At 35.7% G+C, this 14,223-nt stretch overlaps 1 protein-coding gene across 9 annotated transcripts in view; it reads left to right on the top strand.

The window, feature by feature from the left end:
- Window positions 1-14,223, top strand: part of FAM184A (family with sequence similarity 184 member A) — a 117,768-nt gene that overhangs the window by 85,348 nt on the left and 18,197 nt on the right. For all 9 annotated transcript variants that reach the window (XR_004442753.1, XM_033234425.1, XM_033234419.1 and 6 more), the window contains exons 10-11: window positions 10,782-10,994; window positions 11,598-11,751. Coding sequence is in view for 8 of the 9 variants with exons in the window: in XM_033234425.1 (XP_033090316.1) it covers window positions 10,782-10,994; window positions 11,598-11,751 (367 nt within the window). In the remaining variant the exon portion in view is untranslated. The remainder of the gene's footprint in view (window positions 1-10,781; window positions 10,995-11,597; window positions 11,752-14,223) is intronic.

Genomic DNA, 14,223 nt, shown 5'->3' with positions numbered 1-14,223 from the left:
TGAGGCAGGAGAATCGCTTCAATCCAGGAGGCAGAGGTTGCATTGAGCCGAGATTGTACCATTGCACTTGGCCTGAGCGACAGAGCAAGACTTCATTCATCTCAAAAAAAAAAAAAAAATCAACAAATTAAAGAAAATATCTTTTCTTACCATCAACTCAGTATCTCCTCCTCCAGTCATTCCCTATCACACCAACCTTTTTAAAAATCATAATACTTATTTTTTCTTTATTTTTTATTTCTATACATTTGTTTTACAATCTTATTCAACAGTCTTATTCAACACTGTATCTCACGCTGCACTTAAGATGTTTTCTGGAGCATAATAGTACTGGAATTTTTTTTGTTTGTTTGTTTGTTTTGAAACGGAGTCTCACTCTGTCGCCCAGGCTGGAGTGCAGTGGCCGGATCTCAGCTCACTGCAAGCTCCGCCTCCCGGGTTCACGCCATTCTCCTGCCTTAGCCTCCCGAGTAGCTGGAACTACAGGCGCCCGCCACCTCGCCTGCTAGTTTTTTGTATTTTTAGTAGAGACGGGGTTTCACCGTGTTAGCCAGGATGGTCTCGATTTCCTGACCTCGTGATCCGCCCGTCTTGGCCTCCCAAAGTGCTGGAACTACAGGCGCCCGCCACCACGCCCGGCCGAATTTTTTATTTATTTGTCTCACTCTCGCCCACGCTGGAGTGCAGTGGTGCAATCTCAGCTCACCACAACCCTCACGTCTCGGGTTCAAGCGATTCTTTTGCCTTAGCTTCCCGAGTAGCTGCAGCTGGAATTACAGGTGTGTGCCATGACTCCTGGCTATTTTTTTTTTTTTTTTTGTATTTTTAGTAGAGATGAGGTTTCGCCATGTTGGCCAGGCTGGTCTCAAAATCCTGACCTCAAGTGATCCACCTGCATCCGCCTCCCAGAGTGCTGGGATTACAGGTGTGAGCCACCATGGCTAGCCTAATTAGGATTTTTAAATGAAAAAGCTTACTTCAGTTATGTATTAACAAACAGTGGTATTGCCACCCAGCAGCACTATTGTGCCTTTACCAATTGCCATGCCAGGTCTGTGATGTAAGCTCACTTGAGGTCACAGCTTGGGCAACTGTACCCATTGGATTCAATATTTTCATGGTCTGCAACTGGGTATGGACAGAGGTCGTGACCATATGAGTTTAGATTTCAAATGTTCAAATATGTTTCTGTCATATAAAGCCCCAAATCTACACCTAGGGAAGGGATGATTTGGCATGTCACTCTGATTTGGCATATTCCAATTTATCAAATAATTCAGGAATCTTAAATAACATACATATTTTGTCTGATGACACCTTAAAGAGTGAAAATAAAATCTGCTTCTTGAGTAAATGGTATAAATTTTAGGTTAACTTCTAGTACTAGGACATCAGTTCTAAGAAGTAAAAAGATGTTGGCTGGACGCTGTGGCTCACACCTGTAATCCCAGCACTTTGGGAGGCCAAGGCGGGTGGATCACAAGGTCAGGAGATCAAGACCATCCTGGCCAACATGGTGAAACCCTGTCTCTACTAAAAATACAAAAATTAACTGGGCGTGGTGGTGGGCGCCTGTAATCCCAGCTACTCGGGAGGCTGAGGCAGGAGAATGGCTTGAATCCGGGAGGCTTTGGTTGCAGTGAGCTGAGATCACACCACTGCACTCCAGCCTGGTGACAGAGCAAGACTCTGTCTGAAAAATAAATAAATAAATAAAAAGATGTAAAAATACTACAACTAAAAGTTCTTCCAATTTTCTTACGTTTTATGAAGTTTGGAGAAGTTAAGTCTCTCATTATTATATAAAGAATATTATAAGTTTGGGAAAGAATAAAGAAAGAAGTAAAATTAAGTAGTGATGTACATAAAAGCATGAGAAAGTTGAGATTGAGAAGTTATGAAGTAATCATAGAAAATTAATCTTTTTATCTCATATTTGCAACTTGACTAGGTTATATCATGGAATATCTTAGTCTAAGTTATTAGTAAAAAATTATTTTCTAATAAAAACTCTTTAGATTGTGTCACTTCAAGAAATAATTACAATATGCAAAAAATGAAAACAAAAGAAAATTGCATTCTGTTTGAAAATTAGGCAATATAATATATAGCAATATAAATAAAAAATATTATTTTGTATTTTTGGAAGGTAAAAAATGAGGTGGTTGAAATGAAATTATATTTTCATTTCCCCCTGTATTAGGAGGGAGGGAGGGTTATGTAGGTTTTTCCAGTGGTTTATCACTTAAAATCATGTCCAGAGTAAAAACCATGTTAAAGCAATTTTTCCATTTAAATTAGCAATATAAATTTAAAATATTATTTTGTATTTTTTGAGGGTAAAAAAATGAGGTGACTGAAAATGAAATTACATTTTCATTTCCCCCCATGTTAGGAGGGAGTGGTATGTAGGTTTTTCCATCGGTATATCACTTAAAATTTCAATGAACTTCTGAAAAATGAGCCTATGTTGTAAATAATTTTGCCAAATATATCCTAGGAAATAGGATTAAAAAGATATAAAGGTATCTTTCTTCCTTTCCCCCAATATAAAACCAGATTATTATTAAATCTTTAATTTCTAGTGATTATCTCATATTTATTTCTGGTTCCCAAATTATATGGTCAGTCAAGTGAGTGCTGCGGTTTTCACCGCAATTCTCCATGAACCTACAGCAAAGTGGGTGTAATGCTTTGAATAGTTATCTCATAGCTTTCTGGGAGGAATTTAGAACAGTAATACCCCCTCTAGGTCCCTCAATAACCATCATCTTTTAAACTGAACTCTGATTTATATGGCCTAGCCTTTAGTAGTTTGTATAGGTAAGTCTACAAGCCCACAAATATATCAGACATCGTTTTAAGGGATTATAGATAATTTAGACTGTGTGTCTTTAATTTCTTTTTGTTTAGTTTGTTTCTTAGAACTGTTTTCAACTTGTTTTCTCTTGAGCACATTATAATTAATGTTCTGTGTTTTACTCTCTGTTCGTATTCCTCTTTTTTTCACTTAGTTGATTTCTGAATGTTTCCCTTTATTCCTGTGATCTTTTCTTCATAGCGGCACTCTCTGGGTGAAGCTTTGCATAAATCTATCAACAATGTAAGTGAACGGCACTTACAATTTGTACACAAAGGCATGTTGCACTTTTCATTTTGCATAAACAACATCACTGCTTTAAAGCTTCAACTTATATAAAAAATAGTTTGGCATTCAATAAGATATGTTTTGTATAAGGGTAATAAAAGCTTCTAACGTTCAGTCTTTCATTTGTTTATGCATACATCTACCACATGTGTTAATAAGCATATATTGATTATAAAGCCAATTGAGATTTTACATCTCAGACATGCATTTCATTATTTTTATGTTTATTTTGAAAGATATAGTAATATTTTTGAAAAACTATTAACTAGTTGGTTCATAAAAATGGAAATAAATGTGAAATTTTGTTGTTTATTTTTTTGAAAAACTAGCATTAGTGACTTCCTTTTTTAAAAGTACTGGATTGTTATGAAGGTTTATGTGATTTAGAACATATTTTATACATTGTAATGTTATAATTATCAACAGATGAAAAGCAAAATGGAGTAAATCCCTTTCCTAAGAATTGACAAAGTGATCACTTTTTACTTATGTATACTCAAGTATGCAGAAATTCATCTTCAAAATAATATCCCATTTAACACTCATTTAAAAAATTTTTTCTTTTCATATCATAAGAAAAAATGAAATTTATTTTCACACTAAACCCATACTCAACTTGTCCTTTAAAATTAGATGACAGAGAATTGAACACTGTTGAATATTTTTCTTGATGTCCTAAAGCAGGAGTCAGCAGACTTTTCTATAAAGGGCCAGATAGTAAATACTTTTGGCTTTGTGGGCCAGTTTCTGTGGCAGAAACTCTTTTCCATTGTAGTGTGAAAATACTTATAGACAGTATGTAAATGAATGGGTATGACTGTATTCCAGTAACAATTTACAAAAACAGACTGTAGTTTACTAATGCCAGCCCTAGAGAAATCAAAGCTTTGAGCCTAGAGATGTCCTATGAAATTCTGATACTTCTGGAATGGAACTATTTCCTCATACCCCTGTAAGTTTTTTCTACTCTGCAAGAAAATAAAAATTTTACGTAGTTTTCATATTCAGTCTTTTTTCTATGTAAAAAATAATTAAAATATGCAAATACATTTAGCAGCATTTTCTTTCATGTCTTAAAAGAAACAGTGAACATTTATCTCAGTGTTGCTGAAATAGGTTATATTTAGAAATTCTTGTTAGCAATCACATAGAACATAGTACAAATTTTGGCATGATAGCTATATCAATACAGACATTTTGACATATGTGCTAATTGGGATAGAAATAAGAACCCAAATAGGATATGATTATTTTAAAAATTAATTGAATTATACTTTAGAATATTTGTGACAACACAGCCACATTTTCTTCAATAGTTGTACTTTTTATTCATTAAACAAAAACCACCTTATTGAAATTACCTATTAATAACTGGAATGAAAGTACCTTGATTCATCTCCTACAAAAAGAGTACAAGGGGCTGGTAACAGTGAAATCTCTTTTATAACGTTATAGTCATTGAGGATCACCTTTTCACTCTGTCATCATCCACAACAAAACATGACTTTGTCAGAGTGTTGTGCTCTGCAGGGTGAGCACCTGCCCACTCCCTCAGTACATGGTATGTACCCCAGCTTTCCATACAAGAGTTCAGTGCTTAGCACATTCACAAACAAGTGACTATTATTGTTACATCTGTCCTTTAGAGATACTTTCTAGTTTTAGTTAATAATAAGGGGCTAACGAGTTGATGGGTGCAGCACACCAACATGGCATAAGTATACATATGTAACAAACCTGCACGTTATGCACATGTACCCTAGAACTTAAAGTATAATAAAAAAAAAAAGAAAAAAAAATATTTCTGTCACTAAAGAAAAAAATAAATACACTTGAATATTTTGTGATCTTTGCAATATTCTGTTTCTACTTTAGGTTCTCTTCCATTGCATGATTTTCTTTATTCCTGAATAAAGCATATTATGTTCTGTGAAGTAAAATAAATAAATAAATAATAATAATAATAATAATAAGGGGATGATTGGGGATATGTTCCACAAATATCTTAAGGACATTAGCAGCATTGTGGTGGTTTTTAATAATAAACTCAGTTTATACATCTTAGAAAATACAAAAAAAAAAAAAGAACAATTCAGAATTTTTTCAAAATGATCACAATTCCGGCTTAAATCTACTTTTCTTAACTAGTTTCCTCAGTAATAGCACATTAGTGATTAAAGAAGAAAAATAAATCATATAATTAAAATATTTGAGCACCTTTAAACGTTTTACATGAGCATTTTCATTAAGTCATTGACATAATAAGAAGTTATTCCTACTGTCCTCTACTAAGCCTCAGTTAGCAGAGCTGCTCAGTTAGCTGAGAGCTGCTCAGACTGATAGGCTAGCAGTTTTTAATGTTTTATATATTTGAAAGGATTGGAGTTAATATTAGTACCTTAGAATTAGATTATTTTCTTGTCCCAGTCCTAATTCATCTGAAGGTACTATGAGAGGGGCTTACCTTCCGGGGATTTCCATTTAATCCCTGAACAAACGCAGGTGTTCAGCCAACTGGGAAGAAAGGAAAGAGAGAGAACAGCTGTTGGAGAAGTGAGGGGCAGTGCCAGCCCTAGGAAGTCTATGTAGTTATTAAAAAGAATGGATCATATCTAAATATCATGAGTACCTTATAAATGCCACTTTGAAGGGAAGGAAAAAACTACAAAAACACAAACTGACTGTTCCCTCTACTGGAAAAATTATTAAACATCATTAAATCCTTCAGCATACTCATCTTGGAATAAGCTATATAAAGTTGAGTGTGTGAAAACCACCTCATCCACATCTGCAGGTCAAGGCACTCTCATGGTTTCACAATTTGAAGTGGTGTTTATTTCTCTATGTGATACATATAGGATGTCTGTCCACATCAGCTGCCCCAGGGGTCTCTGTTTCAGCTGCTATGGACATTAAGCACTGATCTTTTGAGATGTGCCCTGGAGCCTCCATAACTTTTGTATATAAGGCATAGCCAACATTTTATCAGATATATTCTCTACATTTGGTAAAATCATCTAGCCATTTACACATGATCTAGGTAAGAAAGCAAAAGAAAACAAAACAGTGAATTATATCAAGAGAGACCTAAGCCATTACAGTCTACAGTAATGTATACCAAAATATTAACACCAGTTACCCTTAGGGATTGGGATTTGGTGAGGAAAGGGAATGAAGGAGACTTTTCCTTTTATTTATATGTTCCTATATTTTTTAAATTTTCGTAATGAACCACTTTTTACTTTGATAAATAGGAATAAACGTATCTTAGGCAGCCTAGGCCCAATTCCAGACCTACTAAATCAGAATCTCAAGGGATCAGGGCATAGGCAACTGTCTTTATGAAAATCTACAGAGATGATTCTGATACACAGCCAGGTTTGAGAATCACAGATTACATTTACTATCTCAGGATGTGCTTTATTTTAAGGACACATCATTTGTATACTTTCTATATTCTTTCATTTTTGTAACAAGACTCTAACGGTTTTTGAAGAAAAAAACACCGATATTGCATCAAAAACCAAAGGTTGTAGATAAGATGTACATAATTAATGGCATGTCTCATATTGACATTCTGTCATACCCCCTACCTCAGATTTGATATTTCAGTTTTTGTTTTGAGACATTTCTTCCACTAACACCATTATAGAGGTATAGAATCTTTGTGAAACTGGTCTGTAAAAAGTAGGCCGGGCACAGTGACTCATGCCTGTAATCCCAGCACTTTTGGAGGCTGAGGCAGGAGGATCGCTTGAGCCCAGGAGTTCAAGACTAGCCTGGGCAACAGAGTGATACCTCATCTCTACAAATAATTTAAAATTAGTTGGTGCATGTCTGCGGTCCCAGCTACTTAGGAGGGTGAGGTGGGAGAATCACTTGAGCCCAGGTGGTTGAGGCTGCAGTGAGCCATATATGTGTGTGTGTGTGTGTGTGTGTGTATAAAATGGAGTTTTGTTCTTGTCACCCAGGTTGGAGTGTAGTGGTACGATCTCGGCTCACTGCAACCTCCGCCTACCGGTTTAAGTGATTCTCCTGCCTCAGCCTCCCAAGTAGCTGGGATTACAGGCACCCGCCACCACTCCCAGCTAATTTTTTGTACTTTTAGTAGAGACAGGGTTTCATCATGTTAGCCAGGCTGGTCTCAAACTCCTGACCTCAGGTGATCCACCTGTCTTGGCCTCCTAAAATGCAGGGATTATAGGCATGAGCAACAACCATGCCCAACCCATATATTTTTAATTTTTTCTTTTTGAAATTATTATAAAACTTTAATATTCCATTTTCAAAAAGACTGTAAAACTTTATTTTCAAAAAGGCAATCATTTTTTAAATGGTAGAGACAGAAGGTGGCGATTACTATCAGTGCAGTTTGACCTGTAAAATTGTCTCTAAAATATCTGGCACTTATCAACCAGTAGAATATATTATATATTTCATATCTAAATGGCTGTGCTAAGAATTTTAAAACTAAAGATTAAATTATTTTCCAAAATAAAATTTGTTTTGGTTTATTTAAACAAAATAAGAAATAGAATTTTTTGAATTTTAACAAATGTATAGAAACTAATACCATGCACTACATAATTTGAATATAATATGTAGTTTGAAGCAACTACTTGTTCTCATTCTTTATTCAACACATACCTTTCTAGATAGTCTATAATTCTGTTGTAAAAATACTTATCAAAATTGCCTAAATCTTTTAATGCAGAGGTTTTTTTTTCTTTTGAGTTAAAGTTTTACATTAATATGTATTTTTATTGATTATATTAAACTCACCTGTTTATAGCTATAAAAATTAGTACACTTTACATTGCTTTGCTCATTGTCTTTTAAAGTGCCATGCTGAATAAAGGCTGACTGTTTATTGCAATTCTACTAATTTATTTTTAAAAGGAACAAAATAAATTTTGATGCTGTGTTGCATGATTAAGGCTTTCTGCATATAATTCACATTACTGTCTTGAGCATGAATTCAGAGATTTTAGATGGCCTTAGTATGATTTTGATATGCTTTCAAAGTTAAGAATACAAAATATCTAAGTATATTTGAGCACTAAACTGCATGATAATATCTTTCTGCACATAGTTTATATTATTTTCTTGAGTGTAGATACAAAGATTAATCACATATCCTAAGATGGAAAGTACTGTTTTGGAGTTCTTTCAAGGTAAAGTATATTACAATGTAAAATATTTATGTGTATTTTATTTTAGCTGGAGAAATTTAAAACTGTAGATTTTAAATATGTAACTTATATACTGTGGTACTTCCGATCATTCACTTTAAATATTGTATTTCTTCATAAGTTTCACCTGTTAATAGTTCAAATGTGAGTCAAATTAACACAAGAGGTCTATCAATTCAGCAAACTTTTGAAGTAGGTATTGCAGAAAATAAGAAACACCAATGTGAGCTAATTGGTTTCCTACTAATTGAAGTACACACTAAATTTGAGGATAGGATCCAGGGCCACTGCTAGCCTATATGTCACCTTTGTGCAAAGCAGAAAAACGTGTCCATTCTTTTTGGATGGACACAGATCTGTACCAGGGCAGACAGCTTGGTGAGCAGAATGCTGGGTAGATTTTAATCCCCAAGAAAGGCAGTCCCATGGGTCCCCATGCTTAGGCTGGGACTAGGGTTGAACTTCCAAAGAGAGTGGGTTGGTGCCTTCTCTATTTCAAGAACTAACTTTCTGGGAAGAGAATGGCTCTACCAGTTACAAATCAGTGTTCACAATGTCTGTTTTTGTTCCTGTTACCCTTTTATGGTTTATTTTTTCTTTCTAGGCTGTCTTCAATATTTATTTTGTCCTGATTTTCATTGCATAAAATAGTGAGAAGTCACGTGGTATAATTTATCGTATTCCATAAGGATGGCATTAGCTGTGGCTGTGACATTCTTATGCACATATCACATTTTCACATTTGCAGGATTTATTTCAGTCTGTAAATCGTGGGTGCTGCTGCCATTTAGAGGTATAAGGAGTTGTGATATCTGGAATCAGAGGGTTGCAGTTCCACCTTGGCTCCAAAACTTTAAAATAACCTCTGAAACCTTAGTTTTTTGTAGAAATTAATAAGCAGAATTCATAAAGTTTCAACAGGTAGAGTCACTTATTTGGAAATACATTAAAACAGATTAAACCTAGATTGTTTTATATGATTTCTCACCAGTGCTTGACTATTTCCATAAAGCCATGTGCTAACCTTTATAACTAACTCTGATTGATAACTTTGTCCAGAACCCTTCTGGAAGGCTAATCATCACCTTAAGCTCACTACAGTCTGTGACTCCTCCTGCTGCTTTTTAAAGGGATGTGGTGGCTTGCTTCGGACCTTTCCTTTTTCCAATTAATGATTCTTTCCTCCGTTCTTCTTTTGCATGTCTGGTGATTTCCCACCCTTTCTCTTTCTTTCCCAGGTACCTTTCTTTGTGAGACGTGTGAGGCAACTTATGTCTGCTCTCTATCAATTGAAAGAGAGCCTTTTCCCATTTACAAAAACTCACTTTAAAGTTTCCTCTTTTCATTGGCTTTTTTGGCCACAGAAACTGTTTTACCAGTATATAAAAGCATAGAGTGTTTTAAGTTGCTTATGGAACACATTTTACAACTTTGTATCTGGTTCTCCTAAGTTCCTCTTAGATTTAGACTTATTTTAGAACACAGTTATATAGTCTCAAGTTACAATATCCTGTGTATGAGAATAGAAATAGGTCAGTTAAATGGTTTTATCAAATGCATATATGAACATATATGATCTATACATATACCTGTGTTTTATGTTTTTATTCTTACAAAATAATTGTAAGCATGTTAAGACATCTAGAAGTGATACAGACATATTGAGGCTGATGTCTGTTTTCTAAAGGAGTGACAAATCAGTTTTCCATAGTCAAAGAAAAGTACCTGACATTGTTATAATGGTTGAATAAAAGATTGTGGGACATTTGAGACATTTTGAAAACTTAAAGGTTTTCAGGCACTTTGAGTTAAATAAAAAATAAAAATTTACATAATGATTCTAAATTATAAACTGATATATCTTTTAAAGAGTAGGTTTTTAATTCTCAAATAATCTTAGCTAATATTTGTTGAATGCTTAGTACATGTCAGAGTCTGTTCAAAGTGAGCTATATGGAGTAACATAACCTGGTGAGGTGTTGATACTAACAAGTGACAGAGCTAGGATTTTAACTCAGAGCTCACAGTCCTATTGCACTTTACTGCTTTACAAATAAGTGGTTTAACTATTCATACTCTTCCTTGAAGTGACCATAACCTAACGAAAATGTTAATTGTCTTATGTTTTTATTTCATATTATGAATTTTTATTGCAACATAACATGGGTATTCATTGTATTCTAAATGTGGGCTGCAGTGTTCTTTAGACAGTCTATAAACAATGTAAATAAACTATTTTCAGAATAATTACAGAAAGTAGAATTTTAAATGGTGATAGTAAATGGTTATTTTTGTGATATATTTTAGAACGTTTTAAATGGAAATATTAAGGCAGTTGTTTTACTATCATTAATATCTTTGAAGTGCTTTTCCCCTTTGATGGATAGTTTGTGAACTATGCCTTGTATTTATTCTTCATTGTGTACCATTCTGGGGCATAGATTTCCTTGCTGAAACAGAATCTGGAGATACAGCTTTCCCAGTCTCAGACTTCTTTGCAACAACTGCAAGCCCAGTTTACGCAAGAACGACAGCGGCTTACGCAAGAGCTTGAAGAATTAGAGGAGCAACATCAGCAAAGACACAAATCATTAAAAGAAGCACATGTCCTTGCATTTCAAACTATGGAAGAGGAAAAGGAAAAGGAGCAGAGAGTAAGTTTTATGTGACATACATTCAAATGTAATCCAACAGCCTAATAATAATTAGTTACATTAAAAAAAATGATTTTCTATTTTTTGAGACAGGGTCTCTGTCACCCAGGCTGAGGTGCAGCAGCACGATCATAGCTCACTGTAGTCTCAGCTTCCTAGACTGGTGATTTTCCCACCTCAGCCTCCTGAATAGCTGGGACTATAGGCACACACCATCATGCCTGACTAATTTTTAATTTTTTTTGTAGAAACAGGTTTCGCTATGTTGCCCAGGCTGGTCTTGAATTCTGGGGCTCAAGCAATCCTCTCACCTTGTCCTCCCAAATTGCTGGGATTACAAGGGTGAGCCACTGTGCCCAGCCCATTCAATATATAGACAAAATACATTGAATCAAACTGGTTTCATGATGATTTATTTATTCTACTGAGATGACCCTAATTATTTTTTCTAATGTTGATTATGTTACGTCTAGTTTTCTTGAAAATGAACCTAAACATTTTGTATTTCTTAAATAATAACTGAGTTTTAGTAACTGTTTTCTATTTTGTTTGCATTTTCCTTCCTATATTCTAGCATAATAATTTGAATTTGTCTTGTTCTAGGCTCTTGAAAATCATTTACAACAGAAGCATTCTGCAGAGCTTCAATCATTAAAAGATGCACACAGAGAGTCAATGGAGGGCTTCCGAATAGAAATGGAACAGGAACTTCAGACTCTTCGGTTTGAATTAGAAGATGAAGGAAAGGCTATGCTTGGTATTTTGAAAAGATTACAATCTTGTCATATTCATATGTACATTTTTAACATTTTTTAAATTCAACATAGAATCACCAAGTTTTATTTTAAAATTTTGAAACATCAAAATGAATATCTAAGTGTATTGCATATTGTATTTGAAGTTACCAGATGAATAGACAGGACACAAACAGTAAAGTGAATCCGCCTCAGCTGTCTCTGTACTCCAGCTATGCAAGCAACACTGCTGGGACTCTAATCTGTCCTTTTTGGACTAAGTGGACTCAGCACATTGAGGTGTTCCAGAAATCAATCACTGCCCAATAGAAAGGGCATGGAGCCACGTGTCCTTAGACTGCGTGGTCATATGGTTTTTTCCACTTCAAGATTTTGTTTTAATGGGAAAAGTGAGGATTAGGTCTGACTTTTCTGTTGAGATATATATTTCTTTGAGATTTCTACCTATGAGGTGTTCATATCATTACTTTTTATAAGGAGATAAGTTGAGTTTTGAAGAAAAACTGGGTATGTATTTAAAGATTTGTTTTGGGTTTTGTTTTTTAATGTCATTCAATAACTTTTTATTCTTACCATCTCAGTTTTCTTCTGTTTGGCTTTATTCCAAATTCTCCTGATATTTGTAACATGTTGTCATACTTCAGTGGCACACTCTTTCCAAGTAGGAATTTGGAGCAAAGAAGACTGAAGTGTTACCAATATTTTGGGCCTCAAAGGGAAAGCCATCTGACTCTGTTTCTCATCTATAATGTTCCTTGGAGTCCCAGACGAAATGGTTAAAGCTCTCCTCTTCCTCCTTTAAAACCCACAATGACTGCTAGCATGAAAATCAGATTAAATGTAGACATTTGTCAAAGATTTGTGAAAAACCTGTTCATGTGCTAGGGATTGCTGAGCAAGGAGAATTAAAAAATGAACTACTGCCCTGTCTTTGCACAGGAATTGCAGTCAAACGTAGAGGTAGCCTTTATAGAAATGTGGCCAAAAGGGAATACTACATGTTCCACAGCTTTGTAGGGCAGGCAGAAACAGTCCTAGTGTTGGAACTATTGTTATTTAGTCCTTTGAAACATACTCCACTAAACATGATTTAAATATATCTGTTGGCCGGGTACGGTCGCTCACACCTGTAATCCCAGTACTTTGGGAGGCTGAGGCAAGTGGAAATCCTGAGGTCAGGATTTTGAGATCAGCCTGACCAACATGGTGAAACTCCATCTCTACTAAAAATACAGAATTAGCCGGGCATGGTAGCTGTAATCCAAGCTACTTGGGAGGCTGAGGCAGGAGAATCACTTGAACCTGGGAGGCCGAGGTTGCAGCGAGCCGAGATCGCACCACTGCACTCCAGCCTGGGCAGCAAGAGCAAAACTCCCAGCGGTTGCTGGGTCATATGGCAGCTGCATGTGTAATTTTGTAACAAACTGTAAAAGGTTTTCTAGAGTGACTGTACCATTTTACATCCCTGTTAGCATCATATAAATTTTGCTCACATCCTCAGCAACATTTGATGTTGTCATTATATTTTATCCTTTCTGATAGGAATGTAGTGATAACTCATCATTAAAACTGGTTTTAATTTGCATTTCCCTAATGGCTCATGTTATTGAGCATTTTTCATGTGCTCATTTGCCATCTGTATATCTCTTTTCTGATTGGATTGTTTACATTTTACTGTTGCATTTTAAGAGTTGTTTATATATTGTAGATACTGGTTCTTGTTGGGATCCTTCAGTTCTACATTTTGTCCATTATTTCATTGAAACTGCTCTCCCTGAGATCACCACTGAGCTTTGAACTTCCAAATCCAAAGTATTCCCACTTACTAGCTTTCATCTTATTTGCCCTATCTTCAACATTTGAGTCCTTTGACTACAACCTTCTTGAGTAAAAAATACTTGATTTTCGGCCGGGCGTGGTGGCTCAAGCCTGTAATCCCAGCACTTTGGGAGGCCGAGACGGGAGGATCACAAGGTCAGGAGATCGAGACCATCCTGGCTAACCCGGTGAAACCCCGTCTCTACTAAAAATACAAAAACTAGCCAGGCGAGGTGGTGGGCGCCTGTAGTCCCAGCTACTCGGGAGGCTGAGGCAGGAGAATGGCATAAACCCGGGAGGCGGAGCTTGCAGTGAGCTGAGATCTGGCCACTGCACTCCAGTCCGGGCGACAGAGCGAGACTCCGCCTCAAAAAAAAAAAAAAAAAAAAAAAATACTTGATTTTCATAATAATATACTATACTTACTATATTCCTGCTTTTCTGACCTCTACTCCTTCATCTCATATACTGTCCTGTTTCCACATGCATCCATCAAATATTAGGATTTCCCAGGATTCAGCTCTATCTTGGTTTGTTTTCTGTTGCTATAGCAGAATACCACAGACTGGCTAATTTATAAAGGAAAGAGGTTTACTTGGCTTATGATTCTGGAGGCTGAGAAGTCTGAGATCGGGTAGCTGGCGACATCTGGTGAG

This window comes from Trachypithecus francoisi, unplaced genomic scaffold, assembly GCF_009764315.1.
Source record: "Trachypithecus francoisi isolate TF-2019V2 unplaced genomic scaffold, Tfra_2.0 Lachesis_group15, whole genome shotgun sequence".
NCBI classification, from domain to species: domain Eukaryota; kingdom Metazoa; phylum Chordata; class Mammalia; order Primates; family Cercopithecidae; genus Trachypithecus; species Trachypithecus francoisi.
The sequence above is the reverse complement of the archived record's forward strand: the minus strand, read 5'-3'. Positions and strand labels throughout refer to the sequence as shown.